The 21,996-nt window shown below is 45.4% G+C and overlaps 1 protein-coding gene across 1 annotated transcript in view; it reads left to right on the top strand.

The window, feature by feature from the left end:
- Positions 1–1,365: 1,365 nt before the first annotated feature.
- Positions 1,366–21,996, top strand: part of bcr (BCR activator of RhoGEF and GTPase) — an 84,091-nt gene continuing 63,460 nt past the window's right edge. The window contains exon 1 of the mRNA XM_076758428.1: positions 1,366–3,234. Coding sequence (XP_076614543.1) covers positions 1,605–3,234 — 1,630 coding nt within the window. The 5' untranslated portion in view covers positions 1,366–1,604. The remainder of the gene's footprint in view (positions 3,235–21,996) is intronic.

Consider the following 21,996-nt stretch of genomic DNA (forward strand, 5'->3'; position numbering starts at 1 on the left):
AATAGTCCAAAACCCAAAGGCTCTTCATTTCCTATCATCAACGACAAAGAAATGCAAAATCCTTTCATTTAAGAAGCTGGAACCTGCAAATATTTGACATTTTTTGCTTGAAAAATGACTAATGATTAGTTATCAGAACAGCTGGCAATTCGTCTTCTTCCTTCTGACTAACTGTTGCAGCTCTAAACAAATCTATACCAGTCGTTTAACAGTTTAGGAGAGCTCCACACTGACATGAAGATATTTTTTTTATCTGTGATGTAGAGAAAACACATTTGTCCACTGGGGGGCAGCGTTGGGTTAAAGATACCAACAGGACTCGCGCATGTTCTGCAACACCTGCTTGACAGGTGCAACCACTCGCTTTTAAAGAGACCCACAAGGAGTAATATGCTGAAAGTATCTGTATTTGTAAATGTTCATAAAGGGGCAATTTGCGGAAGTAGCGGCAGCTTGTGTAATATATGATTTATCGATTTTATGTAGCATCCTGAATGTGCGACGAGACAAACTAGCAATCATACAGTAAAATAAAGACTATTCCAGCCAGCATTAAGACAAACAAGGCTGAGCTGCTGATGCAACCTCGTTTAAATCATAAGGTATGAAAACGGGTCTGAGCGCTCTCATCGAACAGAGTACAGCAGGAGCGATAATAAGGTGAGGGGTGAGCGCATCCCTGCTCTGTCTCTTTAACCAGCAGGCTCACCGCCGCTCTGGTCCCTCCCATTCTTGCAGCCCTCCAGTGCTGCTGGCCTGAGATGGGAGCGCACACAGCAGCACCATCATCACGGCCGAAGAAACGGGAGAAAGCTGGAAAAGAACACAAAAAAGCAACAATAGCGCACACGAGCCGTGGAGGAAAAAAATGGGCTAACGAAACAAATACTTTCCTACCGGATCCCACGAGCTTGATCGCGTCCTGGGAGGAACTCAGATGCAGTCGTCGCTTGTGTTTTGCGCTTTTTATCCATTCTCCTTGAGCGCAGCTGGTACAAAGGCGCTTGGTCCGGAGCAGCAGCACCTGGGATTACTGCCGCATGAATGGGGACAGTGAACGGACCTACTATCGCGGACAAACCCGGAATGATAGACACAGACCGTGAGTAAGACCAGCGGGATTAAAACACTTTCTTTTCCCCGCTCTCTCTCCCTGGGAGCCACATCATTGGTGTCACCCCCGCGAAGACTGGCGCTGTCATTGTGTCGAGGCTGAGATTTTCAAAGAAATTCCTCTTCTAAAAGTGGCCTTCTCTGGAATAATGCATGAGGAAGACGAGCTCTGTTCCAGCTTTTTATTCCTTTTCATGCCTCACGCATTCCCAGCGCTTCCTCCGACTGAACAGCCGGCTTCTCTTCTCCAGAATGGGATGTATTGTTGCATCTGCGCAACCCACGACAAGTGTCAGCAATTAGGCTGTGCGTTTCTGAACGGGTTACCTCAAGGCCTGTTATAAACACTGCTCTTTAACTGTAGGTGGCCATTGTTGTCGAGAAGGATTCTGTGGCGCACTGGACTTTTAAAAAAGACTAACTGTGCGCCCTTGGCATCATTGGTCCGGTGTATGTGAAACAGGGTTGGTCACAAATAATTTGGTGTAATTATGGTGGAGCCGGTGGGTTTCATTGAAGCGTGGAAAGCGCAATTCCCGGAGTCTGATCCCCCCAAGATGGAGCTGCGTTCTGTCGGAGGAATCGAGCAGGAGCTGGAGAAGTGCAAAGCGTCCATCAGACGCCTGGAGCAGGAGGTGAACAAGGAGCGCTTCCGCATGATCTACCTGCAGACCCTCCTGGCCAAGGAGAGGAAGAGCTACGACAAGCAGCGGTGGGGCTTCAGGAAGACGCCGCTGAACGAGGGGGTGGACTCTGCGGCCACGCAGGGCGCCGAGTGCCAGTCCCAGCAGCCACACATGCAGGAGACAGGAGGAGTTGGAGTAGTAGTAGGAGGAGGTGGTGGAGGCTATGGTGGTTGCAGTGGGGGCGTTGGGGATAGGAGCCGTTATCAGCCTCTTGGAGATGGAACTGGCAGGTCCAAACCCAGGCCTCCGCCAGCCAGGAAGTCAGCCTCCCACGGAGATGGGCTGGAGTCAGCCTTTGAGGTACCCCAGCAGGCCGAGTCCATGTCCTGCGACAACCTTGATGGCCTCTCGCCGTCTAAGCAGAGAGGCGGTATCTCCGTCTCCCCCCGCAGACCCAACCTCCCACCCCCAGACAAGGAGGTGCCCTCTGACCCCAAGGACAAACTGGGGATGGGTCTTGGCGTGGCAGCTCTTAGATCCAACTTCGAGAGGATCAAACGGGCCAACTCTCACTCTGCGGGCGATGTAGCGAAGGGCCAGGAGAAGCAGCTGCCGCCACCACCGCCGCCATTCTACTCCAATATGGAATTCCACCACGAGAGGGGTCTGGTCAGGGTCAACGACCGTGAGGTCTCTGACAAGATCAGCACCCTGGGCAGCCAGGCCATGCAGATGGAGCGAAAGAGATCCCTTCACTCCCTCCCAGGTAACCTGGCAACGGTGGCAGGGGAGCTCCGCGCCAGGCCAGTGTACAGAGGGCGGTCCACTGAGAGCACCTGCGGTTATGATGCGGAGTATGAAGATGGCGAACCCAACCAGCGACATTCAGGGAGGGCCAATGGTGGCAAACCTCCACCCCCTCCTTGGCAGCCCTCTGAGTTCCAGGCCTACTCCAGTGTGTATGTTGGTGGGGTGATGATGGGTGAAGGAGGCAGTGGAGATGGGAGAGGGGGTGGTGGAGGTGGTAGTGGAGTCACAATGAGAGACCTTGGGGGAGGTGATGACCACCTCCTGACCTGGCCCCGCCGTTCCTACTCCCCAGGGAGCTTTGAGGATGTTGGTGGAGGCGGCGGCTACACGCCAGACTGCAGCTCCAATGAGAACCTGACGTCCAGCGAGGAGGACTTCTCCTCAGGCCAGTCGAGCCACGTCTCCCCCAGTCCCACCACAGCCTTCCGCCGGCCCTTCAGAGAGAAGAGCCGCTCGCCGTCCCAAAACTCCCAGAACTCCCAGCACTCCTTTGACAGCAGCAGCCCTCCGACGCCGCAGTCCCAGAAACGTCACCACCGGCAACAGGGAGGCCACGTGGTCATGTCTGAAGCCACTATTGTGAGCGTTCGCAAGACCGGTCAAATCTGGCCACCTGCTGCCCATCATGACCTCGTCCCCCATGGTAGAACATCCCATGACAACAGTTTCCATGGAGACCATCTAGGTGAGTCGTGGCTGCTGTCTCTAATGTTTGTTGTGGTGGAAAGTAGGTGGACTGGGTTGTAAAAGATATTTCAGAGCTCGCCCTGGAACAGAGTGTGGTTGTGTGTGTGTGTGCAGGCAGGAAAAATGAATGAAAGCATGAGTGAATGAGTGTAATTTAGTCATGCTGGAATTATGTTGGCATCTGTTCTTTTGCATTTTTAGCCTGTTTTCCACGTAAGACATATTTCCTCTGAAGACCGCAAAGCAGGCGAACACTGACGTGATTGATAGTGTGTGCATGAATGTGTGTGTGCACGCAACCACGCTGGACTGAGCGTCCTTTGGATGGCCTCGCATGGGAGACAGATGAAAGATCCACCTCTGCTTATTCCTGGAATGTCAGCCGGGTGGGTGAACAATAAATGCGGTCAGTCTGGGTTGAAACTGCGGGTCTAGCCTCTCTCAGACGACTCCTGCGGCTCTGAGTATGGAATTCCAATCACAGGTGTCTGCCCGCCTGTCTCTCAGCCTGAAACGTGACCGAGTAAAAGACAATTCCCCGAAACTCTTCACCAGCTTTTAGCACAGACCAGGACAAAAGAAATTCACTCTAGTCTCCAAACAATTATCCGCAGTATCCCTAACCACTAAATTGCAGCCTTCGAGCTATGGCACCTGTAATAGAGCAGCGGCAAGCAGATAGATGTGCAGCCTGGAGCTAAAGACATGAGTACTGGCTAACTTTGCTGTCAGGCCCAAGCCCCACAACAACATGTTGCTCAAAGAAGCACATTAGGAGGGCTTATTTTGCTGTAATTCCTCAGTAAAGTTTCCATTGTAGAGGCTGTGCCAGCTTATGAGAAGTAAAACCAAACACTGCTGGGGTAGTTCAAATATTTGACATAATTTTTAGACATTGAGAGTTGTTTACCAAAGCACGCTTTGCTGCAGTTGAGTACGTTTTTGCCTGTTGTCTCTCTCTGGTTTTCTGCTCTTGAAGTGAGGAGTGTTTTATTGCCCAATATATTGCAACAGATTTTGGACTGGCGCCCTGCTGGACCAGACAGGCAGCAGGGTGCAGGCATCACACACCCACTTCAGTGCCAGGATGAGCTGGAAGGAGGAGAAGAGGCAGTCGGGTAGTGACAGAGAGAACTGGAGTATTAACTGGGAGAATGAGAACACTGAACGATGAAGATCGAGGGGAAGTGTGTGAGCACAACACGTGGTTTTTCATGTGTACTGTGCCTGTACAACAAAGTTAGTGAAGGCTTAATGTTGTTAATGTTCTGCTGTTGTGATTCAGTGCTAAACACATTACTGTCATCTCTCTGGCTAGCGTTACTGTGTGAAACCTGATCCTGCTCATTGCCTAAATATCCTGCACAGAGAACAGCTCGCTGTGCTTCTATAATTCATTTATTTGAATAGAGCCACCGACACAGTGGCCCTGGTGGAATCAGCTAAAATGCTTTTCCAGACAGGATGCGATCCTGTATGATTGTATCCTGTCCGGAAAAAGACATCTCAGTCGTATTTGCAGAGAAAAGTAAAAGGCATCTTTGCTTCTAATTGCCACCCCCTCGCCATCATCGCTGAAGAACAAAGCTAACATTTGTTGCGCTAACAGCAATTAAGATTGTGCATAGTTAGCATCAAACCCAGATAGCGAGTCCCCAGCAAATGGCTAGCTAATTCCCCAGCTGCTATGTTTAGGATTATCGCTGCACTGTCTGCTCTCATTGTTTTAACATCTTTTCCACAACAGTGAGCCCTGTGGGGTGTTAGCGGAGAAGGAAGAGCAGGGACTGAGATCGAGGATGGGGGGGGGGGGGGGGGGGGCACGGATGTGTTGCAGACAACGATGCATTTAGTGGGATAATCTGGACTTTGAGCCTAAGAAGTAAAATGTTGGGTAGACACCCTGCAGAGTGGTCTTGTTTTCGAGTTTGGGTTTAAGCTGAGGGCAGACGGGCATGATGTTGACAGTGAAGGTGATGATAACGATGAATATTGCATCATTCTGGGCCCCCGGTGGTGTATAGTTCCAGCCAACCAGAACGGAGGCAGAGGATAGTAAGGGAAGAAGAGTTTGAGAGTGTGTTTTTGGTGGGCGGCGGATGATAATAATGAGGAGTGGGACGGTGTTGTGAGGAAGACTGAGGGAGGCAGAGTGCAAGGCAGAGCTGTCGTTTCTCGCTTCATTGGTCAGGGATGCGGGGGCTGCAGAGAGGCACAGATGGGAAGAACTCTCCCGTTGCGTAACAGAAACACAGAGTCAGGCTCACACACAAAGACACACATGCTTGATGTTTACTCTTATACCTTGAGGCTGCTTTGCCTTCAGGACTAGGTGTGCACGTATGAGTTGCCGTGCTGCAGCTCGAGATAATGGTCAGACTGGGTCGTAGAGGACGGATGTTTCCTGCCGCTGGTTGACCCGAGTCTGGAGGAGTCACACCATCTGCTGGAGCTCTTCTTCTCTTCTCTTCTCTTCTCTTCTCTTCTCTTCTCTTCTCTTCTCTTCTCTTCTCTTCTCTGCATGCCAACAACAGTAGTAATTGCTTCATGGTGTGTTTTGTTTATTTCATGTTGGTGGGGGTTTTCAGGATGAAAAGTACATGCTGAGCGGAGATGAGCAGGTCTTTGTGACTGCAACAGAAAAAGCCGAGCGACAAAATGAGTGGAGGATTCAAATAAAGACATTTCCCTCGAGTGTCGTTCAGTGGGAAAACGGAGACGCCTGGCAAGTGAAAAGTAGGCCTGTGAAAAAATAGCAAAACATGTTTGGAGGCACATGCTTCATCTGCCAGCTTTTCATTTTTGAACTGAACCGAAGGAACGCGAGCATGTTACGTTAAGCATTTGATCATTTGTGCAGAGTAAGACGATTGACGAGACTCTTTCACATCGCTATGACTCAATTTTTCATCCCCTCCTGCAAGCAGTCCTCCGCAAAAGTGAAGGAAGTTCTCATTAAATATGGAACATTGAAATGAAAATGGATTTCAAAGTGGGCAGAAGTTCATAGTCAGGTCTGTGGTGGAACAAACAGAAAAGGTGCAGTAAAATGAAATGAACAGAGTCCACACAGATTACCTGCTGAAAGTTTTACTGAGGGTTGAAGAAAGGAAGCTTTCATTACTCTGTGTAATGAAATGGGTGGTGACCAAATATGTTTCTCCATACGCTGTTTCCATTGATTCATTTGAAGGGAAATCTGCCTCTGAAGCAAGGAATACCTGTGGGTTTGTGTCAGTGAGGCCAGGGATGCCAAAGCAGAGCAGACCTGAGACAGTTTCAGTGGTTGTTTGTCCACATCCTCCTCCTCCCTCAGCTGGGTCCTGTCAACGGCTATATTTTTAGGCAGGTTCAGCCTCTTGCTGTCTCTCCTCAGCCTCTCAGGCCTCTGGGTGATTTGTCACCTCATTTTTATAGCGTTCTGATGTTATATCAATGCGCATATGCCTTGCTCCAGAGTAGTTATGCTGGCTGATTACTGAATCCCAGTAAGCCTGGTGTTGGTAATGTGCAGGTCAGAAAAGCATCCGGGAGTAGAGGTTAAAACTCTGCTATATCTATATCTATATCTATTTTGAAACTTTTTAAAAATGCTCTGAACACCACAATTTAAATCGCATTAATCTATAAACTTACAAAGCCTGGACACCCCCGCTCCCAAGCTATCTATGGCACCAGAGGTTATTGGAAAAAAAGTAATTTTAGTCTGAATGTGGGTGAACTGACCTTTGGAAAAGCCTTGAAGGCGAGAGACCATGGCTTGTTTGTTGTTGGAAAAAGTTTCCATTTCTCTTTGTAATCCATGTGAAATTGTAGAGCAAAATGAGACAAAATTTTCTCATTAGAGCCGTTGCTAACATCATGACCTGTTTAGAGTGAAGAGTAAAAAAAAAGGAGCTAATATGAAATATGGTCGACACGGCTCACCTGACACATGATAAAATGCTGTTTAATGATTGTATTTAAACAGTGTTATTATTATATTTCAGAAAACTATAACAAAACATACCTCAAAGTACAAAACATTATGCTCATGATGTTTTTGGTAACTGACCAGATAGGCTAGCTTCAGCTAGCATAATCTGATGTTTACCGCTCATTTTCAACTATATGAATACTATTAACTCCATAATAGATGTTACTTGACTGATTTACACATTACTAAAGGCTTAACTAGTTAAGACATTTCTACGCATGTTGTGGGGACATAAATGTGTTTACACAGTCACATTGTGGGGATTCATCATACTTGTGGTGACAAAATGCAGGTTGTGTGTGTGTGTGTGTGTGTGTGTGTGTGTGTGTGTGTGTGTGTGTGTGTGTGTGTTGCATGTATTATGTGTGTGTGTGACTTAGAGCAGGCCTTGGTGTCACTGAGGGACCTTTGCAGATTAAAACAGATGATGTCATCAGCACTGTGTGTTTCTGGGTATTTTTCTAAATATATTTGTAACTTAACATCATGATGTCAGACATGCACTTGCGCTTACTTGCTGGGAAATCAGAGTTGCTTGTGTGTGTCTGTGTGTGTGGGTGTGTGTCTTTGTCTCAGGAGGGGATTTTCTGAGGAAACATTAAATCCTGAAAAAAGCAGGCGATCAGTGTAGATGACCGTCTCCAGCGGCGATGCCAGAAATGAATGGAGGCTGGGCATGTTTCTTCCTCTCTGAGGCTTTGTGTGTGCGTATGTGCAATTGTTGCACCATGTGAGTTCAGAGTGTGTTACCATGTGTGTTTGCATGTAGGGGGCGGGATCATAGATGAAAAGGAATGATGGGTAGAGACAGCTCACGAGATTTCGTCTGTGGTACCTCCGGCCAACCTCACGTGCTCTCCAGAAGTCTGCCGTGGCACAATGACCCCCTTTTCACACTGGTGGGGGGGAGGGGGGGGTGGGGGGTCCGGTAAAAAGATTTGTTCAGTCTGTGCTATTGAGTGAGCCCGGCAGTTACCTCAGCTGACACACAGGAGCTGCAGGCTCACAGTCGGGCCCTGAGTGCTGGAAAGGACAGGAGAGAAGCATGGGAGGATAAGAGGAGGTGGAGGTGGAGTTTTGGGGGGGAAGCGGATCTGCCTTTCTTGCCAGCTGGGTGCTCAGCTCAGCCTTTCATTGGGCTGGAGCAACCTGCTCGGACCAATTATACAGGCACAAAACGGCCCCTTTGTTCCCTTTTTCTGGGATCAGTTTTGCAGGAAGAAAACTTCCTTTCTGAGAAAAAAAGTGAAAGCCTGTTTACTCATTCAAGATTCGAGTTAGCTAGCTTGTCTGTAATATTTCTGATGCACTTTATACTTTTAGGATCACATATTTAACTGCATTTGATTGTAATAACAGCAAATGTAAAACATAACAGCTCTGTCACCACGTATATGAAATTATTAAGTACATGGCAATGTTCCAAAATTCTCTGCCAAGTATGAATGATTCAAATAACACTTGTAAATGTCATGTCGAGTGTTTGCTTGTTAGTGTGTATTTCAGTCTTGTCTGGTGCTGTTGCACCACATGTCTCTGCAGTAGACGTCCAGCCTGGCATCAAGGCTGGCTTAGCGTCGCTCGGTTGGCAGTGGGCATGAGGGTGGAGCAGCTCCAGCAGCTGCCCAGTGAGATTCTAACTGCCTGGCTCTGTTTATGGGCTGCCAGTTTCAGCCCTACACTCAAACGTGGACCTCTGTGTGTGTGTGTGTGTGTGTGTGTGTGTGTGTGTGTGTGTGTGTGTGTTTGAAGCCTGTGGAAAAAATGGTTTTAAGGAGGGTGTGTGTGGCCGCTGTCCATTAGTTTGAGGCCCAGGGAGAGTTTTCGGATGTTCGAGCTAATGTTTGGGTGAAGGGAAGCAGATTGGACCATCACAACCGGACCCTGCAGACAGACATGCAAATACAAACACACATAAACACAAACTCAGCCCTCCAAAGGGTAATTACTCTTCCCTGCTTCTGTTTATTTCTTCTCCGTTTAATGTGCGCTTGTATACTTCTTTTGCCAAACACCCAGCCACAATCTTTCCTCTGGTGAATGACAGCTCTTGTTAAAAAAAAAAAAAAAAATCTTGGAAAATCCCTTACATAAATTCTGGTGACTTGTTTCTCCCCATGAGCAACTGCCTGCCCTGTTGAACAGCGGCCATCTTGGCTCGCTGGAACTGTGGCCCACGTTGTCACAGTCACTGAGCTTGTCATCTGGACCGGCCACAATGCGAGGAAACTGCGCTAGTTAGCATCCACCGCTAACCACTCACCACAGGCCGCTGGCCTTGTAGTGTCAGCTTGCCGGTGTGTGTTTTCTGGTTTTTCTAGGTATCCTAGCTTAGCTTCACGGATCGTTAATCACAGCCAGCTCTCTAAGGGACCTGGTTAAGGTTGGGGGGTGGGATGGAAAGAAAGACCCAGTTTATGGTCTCAGCGGTTGAGACCACAAGTCAACGTGGCGTCTATGAAGATTAATGTCAGAATGACCCAAAAGGCCCACAGATTCTCTGGTGCTTTAGTCTGGCCCTTAAAGGAGCATTCCACCTATTTTACACGTCACATTTGCTCGTCACAGGGAGCACGACACAGCCTGTGGAAACATGTATAGTGTCTGTGTAGGAGCTCTGTCAAGTCTGGGGAAATTAGCTTGAAAGATGTTAACCAGTCAGCCATTGCATCATGGAAAGTGCAGGATCCAGTATTTTTGGTTCTTGACACATAAGTAAGTGACTAAAGGTCAGGACATCACTGCCTCTCTATTCTTGATCTGTGTCTTCAGAGTCCCCTGACTTTGTGGAAGTTCTAAACTGCTGCTTTTTTAAAAATCTAAAAACATAAACCTTAAAACACAGGACATTTAGCTGCTGTCTAATTGAATACCTTGTGCGTCTTTTGACAGGTGCATTTTCAGAGATGATCCGAGCCTTCAGGGTGGCTGGCAAATAACAAAGTGCCTGTAGAAATGCATGAAAAAGTGCAAGTGCATACAATATGTATGAAATGTGAAATTCATAGATTCAGGTAAACCTGTAGTCTTGTGGCTCGTGTACAATTGAAAGCCAAGTGATACTCTATTCTGGATTAGAGGGCAACAGAAACCTGTCTAGTCATGCAAACATGTAAGCCTTAATCTCCACTCTTCAGTCTGGGAATTAGAAACTGGCTAACAACCAGATTACCATTTTCCCCCCATATAACACAGCCACACTCATTACAACACTAATGCATGATGTCCTATATAACACAGCTGGGATTATCATCACTCACAACCCATCAGCAGGTTACACAGACATGATAGTTGCATAGCAGAAAAATTGGCACAATAAAAGGGATAAAATACAGTATGCACTGACTAAATGGTGACTTTTCTTCACTGAATTATGATCAAGTGTGATTAGTGGTTTGCGTTTACTGCCCTACAGTGTGTAGATACTCCGGGCTTTCAGAAATGCACAAATGCAGCTTTTCTTTCATCGAATGAGGCTTTTTCTCTCTGATTTCCCACCACAGTTCTTCCCTAAACTTCCCCTCTCTTCTCTTTTACTTATTGAATCCTTTTTACTCCATTTCATCCTATCTTTTCCCATTTCCCTTCTCTCTCTGTCTCCTCTCTATTTACAGTATGCTCCATTGAAACAGCTGCTTCTAGTTTCCTTTTGCTTGGAGCCAATTAGAGGTGCATCACCTTTCCGCCTTTCTTTCCGTGGGTTTTCTAACGTAGCAAAGGGGGAAAGTAGGGAGAGATCAAAGTCACGACCCTCCCTGCAGGAGCAGGCAGGCTCTCTGTGTAATTGTCCAATAGGGGTTTAACTGGTGAATGCCTATAAAACAACACAATCAATGCCAAATGTCAGTAGCCGGCCTGCTTGTTACAGAACAGTATGGACTGCAGAGTCTATTCCCCTGTGCCTGCACGGCTGATTCTCCTTCAGTCTTTGTGTTTTCTCTCTTCTTTTCCTCCAGCTATGTCATGTCTACATGTCTATTTTTCTTTCATCTGTTTGTCAGTCCATCATGCACCCCCTTGCACATGTATGTGAAGCTGAAGTGTGTGGACAGACAGTTAAAAGCTTGTGATTCTTTGGAAAATGGGTTTAGTTGACTTTAATGGACTTAACCTCAGCTTACTGTCAGCAGTAAGGATTGTGGATCACTGAGGGTTAAGCTATGTGTGTAGGATGTGGTGTTTTCTGTCCTTCACGTCTTCAGTGTCCTTGAAATCAAAGATATCGGCAACATCACGGATGTAAATAATAAGAAGCATCATGCACAGCTCTGTAGAGATCCATGGTTATTTGGTACAGTGGAGACAGAAAATCAGAAAAGAAAAGAAAAGTCCGACAATCTGACTATGGTTTTTGTTGTAGATTCAAATATTAATGAAATTTCACATTAGCTCTGAATGAATCCTGGCATCTAGAAGAGAGGAAGAGAAGGTAGACAGTGATCACACTCAACCCCAGCTGGGCACAGATGCAGGCCAAAATCCTTGATGGTCAAAACATTGCCTCATTAAACACTCGGGAGCTTGCAAATCCAGTGCGGGGACTCCCTCTCTTTTTCCTTTGCTTGAAGAGCAGCAGAGGAGTCATCAGTGCGCTCCTGCGGAGACAGAAAGATGTTTCTATCGCGAAGCTGAAAGGCTGCAGGAGGGGGAGGAAGTGCTTCAGACCTTATTAGCTTTTTGTAGCTGCAGATGATGAAGAGCTACAGGATGAGACACCTCGCCTCTGTCAGACAGGACACACGCACGCACCTACTCTCTCCCAGACTCTCTGTCTGTGTCTCTCGCTCAGTCACATGCAGATGCAGACATACTGCATCGATCTCTCTGCAGACACGTTGCTCGGACCCCAGTTTGGGTTCTGTGGCGCTTTAACAAATCGGCTTTTCGAACCTGAAACCTTTCAAGTGCCTTTTCTCATTTCACTCAGCTTTCAACATTTGAAAGCATCTGACTTTCAAAAATCACTAAAGATTTCATTGAATAGGCAGAAGCAACACCAGATTGTAGCCTCATTAAAACTCATAACCTTTAGCTGAGACCTGACAGATTGAAATAACAGGTGTATCTTTCTCACCAAAGATCATCTTATTTTCCTGCAGCTACTTCCTGCAAATAATGGAGCTCCCATTGTGGAGATTGTTCCAGTACAGCAGATTCACTTCTCTTTTGTAGAGTGGTTCTTTCTCTAAGAAGCGGATGAGTACATCCAAATATGTGCATTACATACTTCATTTTGGCAAGTTCTGTGCAGCATTAACATTTACAAGCTACAGCTAATGAATAATTTTAACTGGCAAAAGCAATGGTCAGTGCTTGAGGAGAGACAAAAGATTCGATTAGAGACTCATTAACTTTGAAACTGCTGTCCAGGTGTTTTTACCGACCTGGAACTGAATCTGAAATGGAACCAGCTATCCGAGCCCAAAACCTAGCTGGCACACACACACACAGCAAAACAAAGAAGTCATTACAGCCAGCCAGGCCTTCATCTACCTTTACAGTTACACTCTGGGCCTTCTGCCTCCTTTGGGCCTGTCAACTCCCCCTCTCTCTCACTCTGTGTGTGTGTGCCTCTCCCTCTTCCCTTAGGCTCTTTGTTATTAGACTGTGTGCACACTGGGCAGCTGGAGGAGTTTGCTCAATAAATGGCACTTGTTTCAGGCTGCCCAGGCTATTAGAGGTGGAGGTGTGTGTGCTTTAGGTTTTCAGGAGTAAAGGTGAGAGAGAGAGATATATAGAGGAAGAGAAGTTTTTAAGAGAGAGAGAGAGAGAGAGAGAGAGAGAGAGAGAGAGAGAGAGAGAGAGAGACTGCAGCATGAGGTAGCTGTGCTATAAAAATAGCACATTATCAAAGAAATGAGTAAAGTGGCTGGCTGTTGATTAACGCTGCAGATGGCTACTTCTGTCTGGTGAAGGCTGTGGATCAGAGCCAGTGGAAACTACTACTGGAGCAGAGAAGGAGAATCATCACACTGGCAAAAAGACTTAAACCTAATGTTTCAGGTCATCTGTTTAACATTTCTACAGTTCTGTTGGGTTGAAAGTGTGAAAGATGCACACAAGATGCTTTGTCCTGCGCGTGGAAGCACAGATGTGTTGAAAAATGTTTTGGTAAGAGCGTGAATGAAGGCTTGAAAGTGAGTGCAGTGGAGCTTTGTGTGTTTCATGCAATGTGTGTGAACGATGTCAGGACGAGGGAAAGAAAGAAGTCAAGTTTACAGTATGTAACAAGTCATGACACTGACACTGCAGTTCAGTGTCTCAATGAGAACAAGGAAGTGTAGGGTGCATAAGCAATTAACAGGCAATTAATTAAAAGATAATGTCATTTATCATTGGCCGTGTCACAACACAAACATTTCACAAAGTCACTTGTGAACATGGTGAAGAGGACTCCATATGAAGGCACCAACAGATGCATATGGATTCAGGATAGATACTGTGGAGGCTGTTTGGAGGATGGGCTCACAGATGGAGGTAGGAGACGCGAGTGGGAGAGACCGACTGTGCTTTGGTCCGATTGATTTTGAGGAAGAGTCACAGTCTGTCCTGTCTGAACAGACATTTGTTAAATGTCAAAAAAGATGAAGCAAAAGAAAAACATTGCAGCAGATGTGAGGAGAAGTTTGGTTTCTGTTGGGTATTCTCCGACTCTGGCTCCCTTTATTGTCTGTTGTTTGTTGAGCCGCTCGTTGCAGAGGGACTGGATAACAGTAGGCTCCTGGGGAAGATCAGATTTCATGTTGCGATCTGCCTCCCTCCCCTTCCTCCGTCTCATCTCTGAATGCCCTTCGGTAACATCCCTCCTTCTGTGATATCTCTTTTATGTCACTGAATATCCCTTTCTCCATCCCCCTGACCATTTCACTCTCTCTTCCTTTTTCACTCAGTGCTATTCAGCCTGGAGCACACTATACTAAATAAAGGCTGATTTTAAGCCCAATTTGACCATGACAACTGATTTTCAAGTTCGTGGAAAGACTGCGCTTGTCTTCAGAAACAGAGCGCACATCACAGCGGAAAGTCAGCGAAAGCTATCTTTAGGCTTTTAATTTGCTGCCTGTAGGGCTGACCGACTTGGCAAAAGAATCTAATTGTGATTCTTTTTAGACCTGTATTGTGAGATAAAGCCTTCCTCACTGTAGGATATTGCTAACTATTGAAAATAAATATGAATGTAACTGATCTGCAGTCTGTATCAGTTGTTTTCTTCATCTGCTCCATCCATGATCTACTCTCTCTTGCATATGAGCATAGGGCAGTGTGTGTGCATGTGAAGCCCGGGTTCAGTGTTTCCAGCCTTCTGATTGGTTAGATTGTGTAGCATTAAAAGGACATACACTTTTTTTTTTTAAATCGCAACTTTTGCTGTTTCATTCTTGACGCTATTTTTACATCGCAATGCCGGTCTGAATTCCGTTAATCGTTCAGTTGCCTCTCAGGTCAGAAGCAATCATGTTTCTATCAGATCCATTATAACAGCTGAGGTGGAGATCAGTCTGAATGCGATCCTGTGCAGGTTGGCAGAAATGTGAATGGAAATCAGTCATCTGCAAGAATCTGTCATTAAATGTGGAATGCTGAGTCTTTTCACAGCCAGTGAGAATTTTAAAAGGCCTTTTTCTCCACGGCCGGATTGTCCCTTTCTGTCTTTCTCTTTCACTCCATTGTTAGACCTCTTTTCTTCTGACAGGCGGCAGAATCCAATCCAGCAGCTCTCTCTGCCTGATTCTCCTCCTACGTACTTTACCCGGGAGCGGAACGGAGACGAGAAATCCAACTCTCCGGCTTTTCCAGCTCAACCTGTGCCCTCCAGCAAAGCACTTAAAAAACATGTTTTAGAGTTACAGATAATTTACATAACTTTCAAATGACGCAGAAACTCCACTGAACAACCACTCCGGTCGGTCGCTCTCAGAGTTATGCAGTCTGTAGCAATCTGTTAGTCTTCAACAAAACTTTGTGCAAATAAACCAGACTGGAAGATAACAGGGCCGCACTGAAGGTGTGTGATGTTTGCTCTGGGCTGATGCTTTGTAGCTACAGACCAAATGGGCAAGTTGACTCGAACATAAGCACGTTATTAACAGATCACAAATCAGACCACGAGCACGGAGGAAAAACCCTTCGACACTGGCCAAATGTCAAAAAACTCAGCAGCTGACTGGGAACTTGGATTGCCTTTGCTGAAGATACTCTTCTGCCTTAGGAGCACTGAATGGAGTGACAGAGCTGTTTGTGAATGTAGGAGGAAGCGAAGATGGAATGATTCCGCATGTGCTGCTTTGTTGTGGGATTTGGAACTTCCTCTGTAGCATCCACATGGTGTCCACATGATCAAAACATTCTCATTTAACTCAAGCCCTCTGCTTCTTTTCCCTCCTCTTTCTTTCTTTCTGTCTCTCCCTTTGTCAGCTCCTTCCCTCTCCCTGTTTTCTCTCTCCGAGCGCTCCAGTTTTTCATATCTTCCTGTGTCATTGTCACTGCAGCTCTCTGTCGTTTGGCCCACTTTATAGACCTATAAATGGCAGAGCCTGCTCAGGGCAAAGTGGTTGCGATTGGCTTGGAGTGACAAGTGAAGAAGTATTTTCCCTGTCACATCTGTAGGGAGCACGTACAGTAGCTTGCCTTGTTGAATTTGGGCTGTGTGAGTGTGTGTGTGTGTGTTTGTGTGTCTTCTGTCCAACAGTATACAGCCTGAGGAAGGTGTTAGATGTTTAACTTCAAACTCCACCAGTCAGCCTTCTTGCTTATGCACATTTGAATAATGTCGACTTTTCCCCAAAGTAAGCATTTCTAATTACCTCTGTGTGCTGCATGTCTCTGTTGTGCATCACTTCTCCTCCTCTGGCCCCCTGCATGAATACACAGAAATGCAAATACAGATATTTGGAAACAAACTTACCATCTCATACACATGTAGAGCTGAATACATACCCACTAATTGACTGCGGAATTTTGTTAAAAGGGCATGTTTGCTCGTATGCACGCACCACTCGGCCTCCCTGCCCTTGTCTGTCATCCATTATTGATGCTGTAGCCCACTTGTTGCAAAACCAGAAACTGACTGCTGTGACAAAGGGTTTCATATTCCCCGCTCCCCACCCAGTAGTCAGCCCACTGTGTCCACACACACCCTCGTTCACGCAAATGAACGTGCACGCACGCACACAAACACGCTCGCGTCTGCACACTTTAAACACGCCCTAATCCGATGAGTAAACCAATATCTCAGTGTAATGGAAATGTAGGTCGGGAGCTGAGAAACGCTGAAATGCTTATTGATTAAACATTTGGTCTATGAAAAGCAATGAAACAGAATGGCATCCACAGTTTCCTGGAGTTGGCAATGTTTTCAATTTGCTTGTTTTTTGCTGGCCAAGAAGTCCAAAAGCAATTTAATTTACTGTCACATATGATGAAGGAAAGCAGCAGAAACCAATACCAGTTGGTATTTTTACATGCTCAAAGTATTTGCACTCTAATTTTCTGTCATGTAAGCATCAAATGATGCTGTGTTGAATTTCTGCATATCCCAGAATTGTCTGAAAGCAGTCCACATTTTACACCGAGTGTTGTCATTTATGATATTCATCTCATTCAAAGGATTGTAAGTTATTCAAGTTCAATATTTGTTGCTAATGACTTTTTGCTAACATGATAAAGTGGTATTCCCCCCTGGTTTAGTTCAAGTTGTGGCTGTCCACCTCTGAGTTTGGGTAAGAAGCATCTGACACTGAAATTTTTAAATTCAAGTCAACCTTCAGACAAAGACAGTAGGCTTTTCTTTAGCTTTTTTAGACTTTATTCTTTGCCCCATGATGCACCATTCTTTTAAACCTTTTCATTCAGTCGGCATTTTCAGCCACAGATTTTGAGAGAAGGAAATGAAATATTGATCAAGTCTGTAAAATACATCCATATATTCAGGAGAAAGATTCAAGTAAAACATGCCTTGGCCTAAAGCCACATTTATGGAGTGCTGAGATCAACAAGAAATCAGACAAAAACAGTCAGTGAGGTTATAAAATAAGCAACTACCTGAGTCACATAATCACAAATGCCTGCAACCAAGGAATTATTGTGCAACGTGATGACTTTCCCACCACTGTGGGACTTCTTCCGAGAGCTTTGTTTTATCTCAGTATTGACCATTATTATTGAATAGCCTGGAAAGTTTGATGTTGGATTTAGCCAGGCAAGGACTGTTTGCTCTCACTCTGACTTTAATCTTTAAACACTCCCATAGCTTACAGCTCAGCACCCTAAACAGTCAATTATGAGCACTGTCTGTAGGTGATGAGCAGTACACACAGCAGTGTAAACAACACTACAGCAGGTTTGGCTGAATGCTCAGTCATGTGAGTCCGTCTGCCAGAACAAATTTAGGTTAGTCGCATATAATGTGAAACAAAGGCGAATACCTAATTGACTGTAAGCCAAATGATGGAGGTCTGCCACTCCACAAGCTGGAAAATGAATCCACTGTGTTGCTTTTGTCAGCTTTTTATTGTGTACTCATGAATGGGTTTTACTAGTTTCTGCTTGGATATGAGTAAAAATGACATAATATCTGGATCGCAGGATATTTTCTCATTGAGTGTATCATTGGATGTCCACAGAAGCACCACAGTCACTGCTTGAATGTCCTCAGAGGGGTAAAGAGCAGCCGCAGTGCTGTGACAAATGATTGACATGGTGTCGTCCCCGCCTCCCTCTCTGCAGTGGATTGGACAAGGGCCAGAGTACAAGGTGTCTCAAGGAATCCCTGTGTCACCAGAGAAGCTTTGGCGTAGTGTACACACACACACACACACACACACACAGATAAACACACAGCAGAAAACCTCACACCTAGTGCTGTTTACTCTAGACACACACTTCCTCCTGCTTTAAGCCTTGTCATGGGATTTTGACTTAAACACAGAGAAGACTCTGGTCCCCGGTCGGGCAAACACACTTAATGTAAACATCACACTAGTCCTGCAGTTCAAATGCTGCTCTTGTTTCTTTGAAAGCCTCTTCATATGCACTGTGTTATTGGCCACAGAGGAGATGCCACTCCCTGTTGTTCACGTCTGTCTGTTAATGTGTGGGCACATTATGTTCTTGTATTTATTGTGTGTGTGTGTCTGTGTGTGTGTGTTTCTGCCGGTTTGCCTTGAGAGTGACCTTGTGTTGAAAGCAGAGAGCAGTGATCTATACGAGGACCTGTGGTGCCCACAGTCTGCTCTGCGAGCCAGAGGGAAGTGGAATAATTTTATTACTGTATTGCCATGCCAAGAGATATTCATAACCCTATTGATCACTGAAGTGAATCCATGGCAAGGGCACCCATCAGAAGACCTGTGTGCATCATTCAGCAGAAAATGGCTGAACCCTTGGCTGTGTGAGATGACACGTAGCCTGGCGGTGATTGAAACTACCCTCCAGTTAGACGAGCTTTCACCTTGCTGAAGTCCGTCTTCAAGTTACAATTTTCTGCAGCTGAACAAAGCAGGTATCAGCTCCAGCAATGCCACAGCTGCAGCCAGTTCATTGTCGAGATTTGGTAAATCAGCACTAAAGGCTATGTTATTACAAAAAGTTTTCTTTAAATTTTGTTGTTTTTCCATTGGAAATGGAGGAAAGCATCCGCACGTGTCGCCCTGGGCTTGGAGCAATAGCGCAATAATAATCTGCACATGCATTCAGTTTGGAGTATGAGCTGGTTCTTTAGCACATGAAAAAGCATCCAGCTACCCAACATCTTTGCTCTGTCTCCTGAAGAGAAAAACCAAACAGATGGCTTGACTGTGTGAGGAGACGCAGTGCTCGACACAGTGGAAACTTCCAGTGTTTTACACCGACACAATTAGCTGTAATGAATTGAATTAGCCTGCCAAGGTAGGGATGGCTTCAGTGAAAAACACAACACAGAGAGAATCAGATTCTCCTCTGGCAGACACATCGTGGCGTCTCGCCTCAAGGCCTCTGTTCTTTCACAGGGAGAAACAGATGTGTTAGCGTTACGGAAGTGTGTGTGTGTGATTGTGTTCGGGTGAGAGCTCAAGTGAGATTTTTGGATTATCAGTGTGTGTGCGTGTTTCGAAGACGGTGCGGCCGTGCAGGAGCTGTGTGCAGCTGTGCTGGACACACTGCTGAATCCAGAGGTGTCCCACTGTCTCACCCAGTCTGAGAAAACAGGAGCCTTGTGACTCATAATTGTATAATGTGTCTTAGAGCATCACTGTTTCCAGTGTTACCTACTGTGCATGAAACCCAGAGCGCACACTGGGCTTTAAGCGCCATTTCTTGACCTAAATTAGAAGAGTAACAGCAGTTGGAGGATCCTTATCTTCTGTGACGTGGGATCCCCCAGTTGTTAGATCAGGATGAGGAGAACACGGATTAATAAATGAATTAGAATCACATTCTTTGGAAATGTGAACAAGTAGCTAAATGCCAGCCAAACACACCCCTCCTGTCACGACATGACTCTGCTATCGTCTACAAACCGTGAGCTAATGTGTGGTTTTGTACGATGAGGGAGATTACCTTATCATCCCAAATGGTGTTTGATTGGATGAAGTCACAGTTTCCACAGTTTCTCCAGCATTAAAGATGAGTCATTAAAAGCATTTTAATGTTTCACAAGAAGAGCAAACAGGAATTTGAATACTCACAGTCAACAAATGATTGACATATTTACCATATTACAAGTGAAATATTGACACACAGGATTCGAGGCTGGAAATTTTATTTTCAGTTTTTTGCCGATGTAATAAATGCAAATCAGGCTGCTGGACCATTGTGCAGTCCAGGTTTACTCACAACTTGTGTCGCCTAAAGTGAATTTGTGCCTGTTTTCTGTCCGCCTGTGTCATTTCATTGACGTTGTATGCTATGATTTATGCTAGAATTTAAAAACTACTTCACTTTCACTCTGAACACACTTCTAATCCTGTATCTTGCACCAGTTAGTGGGTTGCTTTTTCACATCATAAGCTTTGAATACAGTCAGGGATAGCATCATGGCTAAATTAGAGAGCTTGTAACCAGCAGATTGTTGGCAAATGCTGGAATTAGATGTGTTTAGAATAATTATGACCCTTTCATGACCCCTTCACAAAAGGCCCAGCTAAATACAGTGTAAATGCGTTCCAATGGAGGCTGGTCAGCCAATGCAACATGTAAAAGTCCCCTGCAGGCCTGGGGAAGGGAAAGGTTCTTGTTAGCTTTGATTAGCATGTATTGGCCTGCAGTAGATAATGTTTGGCTTGTTGTCAGCTGGCCTGTCAGTCAGTCTGGTAATAGGCCAGTCACAGAAAAGCAATGCCAGGTCGTTAAATGTCAGTTAAAGTCCATCAGCAAGCACCAGAGAGGGTTAAAGAGACCGAGATTAAGAAAGACGAAATGCATGTGTGTGTCTGCAGCTCTCCAATGTCATTCAGGACAGACAGACACGGACTGAGACACATTTGCTGCACATATACACACAAGCTGGAAACTATTGTGATGCACATGAAGAGGAAGTGCCAAACAGCCTGGCTATGTCTGGACTCAAGATTAAAACTAAAGTGGCATGTTTCCAGAAATACTGCAGGAGAATTACATCCCTTCCCCTGTCAGCAGAGTGTTGATCATAGTTACTAAATCTCCACCGCCTGTGAGTGTGTCTCTGTGTGTTAAGGACTGCAAGATGATTTGTGGGAGAAGAAATCTTCACAGGGCGTCTAAGGAATCCTAAGTGATATGAAAAATGGCCTGGAGCTTAAAATATATACTAGAGTAATTGCAGTGTAGTTTAGGTTCTGTGTCATGTTAATTTACTGTAATGAATGAAATACAAAGGACAATTTAAAATGCACAGGCTTAATAGACAATAAAATATGGACATATTTGTGTTGCTCTCTCTGCCTCCCGCCTAGATGCTTCTCTGTGTTTATTCTTGTATTTCTCTCTCACCGTACTTTTAAATTCACGTCTTACTTGAGGCTCTTATGTAAGTGAATTAGCTGGCAATGTAGCGTTTCATTTTTCATGTGCTGTGTTAGCTATCAGAGCCTAGCTGGCTTATGTCATCCCTCTCCAACTGAGGACAAACATGAATGCAGCTGATTCTGCAGTGAATCTGCAAACCTTTTTGCTTTCATTACTTCAGTTTTTCTCTTGTGCCACATAGACCTTTATGCTTTATTTCTGAGTAAGGCTGGGCACTAAATCAAATTTAGCAAATAACTTCAACTGTACATCAGTCAGATGTGTGTGTGCTCATGCACTCAAAATACATGAGAAGAGACATTAAGGGTATTGTGAGGGTCTGAAGGACAAAAGTCCAGCAGGAGCACTTCTCAGACTGTCACAATTGAAAAATATATCAATCCTTCAATTTCCAGTAACAGCCAGTATATATAATAGCATCAGAGGTTAAAGTGAATGCAATAGCGGCTATATCCAGGTGAAATGGTGTTATCCTGTTCAGGTGGATGGAATGATATTGACTGTGGGCCATTTCCTGTTGCCGTTTTAATCTCAAGGCCGGACCTCTCGAGAAAAAGAGCTATCTGCCAGCAAAAAGCCATTATCTCCTTTCTCCAAAACAAAAAGTGCCACCTCACTTCGTCGACTTATTTTTAGCTCGCTTTAAAGTGGAAGCAGGGCAGGATTTGAGGGGAGATGATGAGCAGAACTTCTTAAATGAATCCTCGGCGTGAAAAGATTTTTTTTGTCAAATATGAGAGAAAACTGTATTTGTTTAAAGTTCAGTTATTTTGAAACCTGCAATAACTGATTGCTTTGTCA

Source organism: Chaetodon auriga, chromosome 19 (genome assembly GCF_051107435.1).
Source record: "Chaetodon auriga isolate fChaAug3 chromosome 19, fChaAug3.hap1, whole genome shotgun sequence".
NCBI lineage: Eukaryota > Metazoa > Chordata > Actinopteri > Chaetodontiformes > Chaetodontidae > Chaetodon > Chaetodon auriga.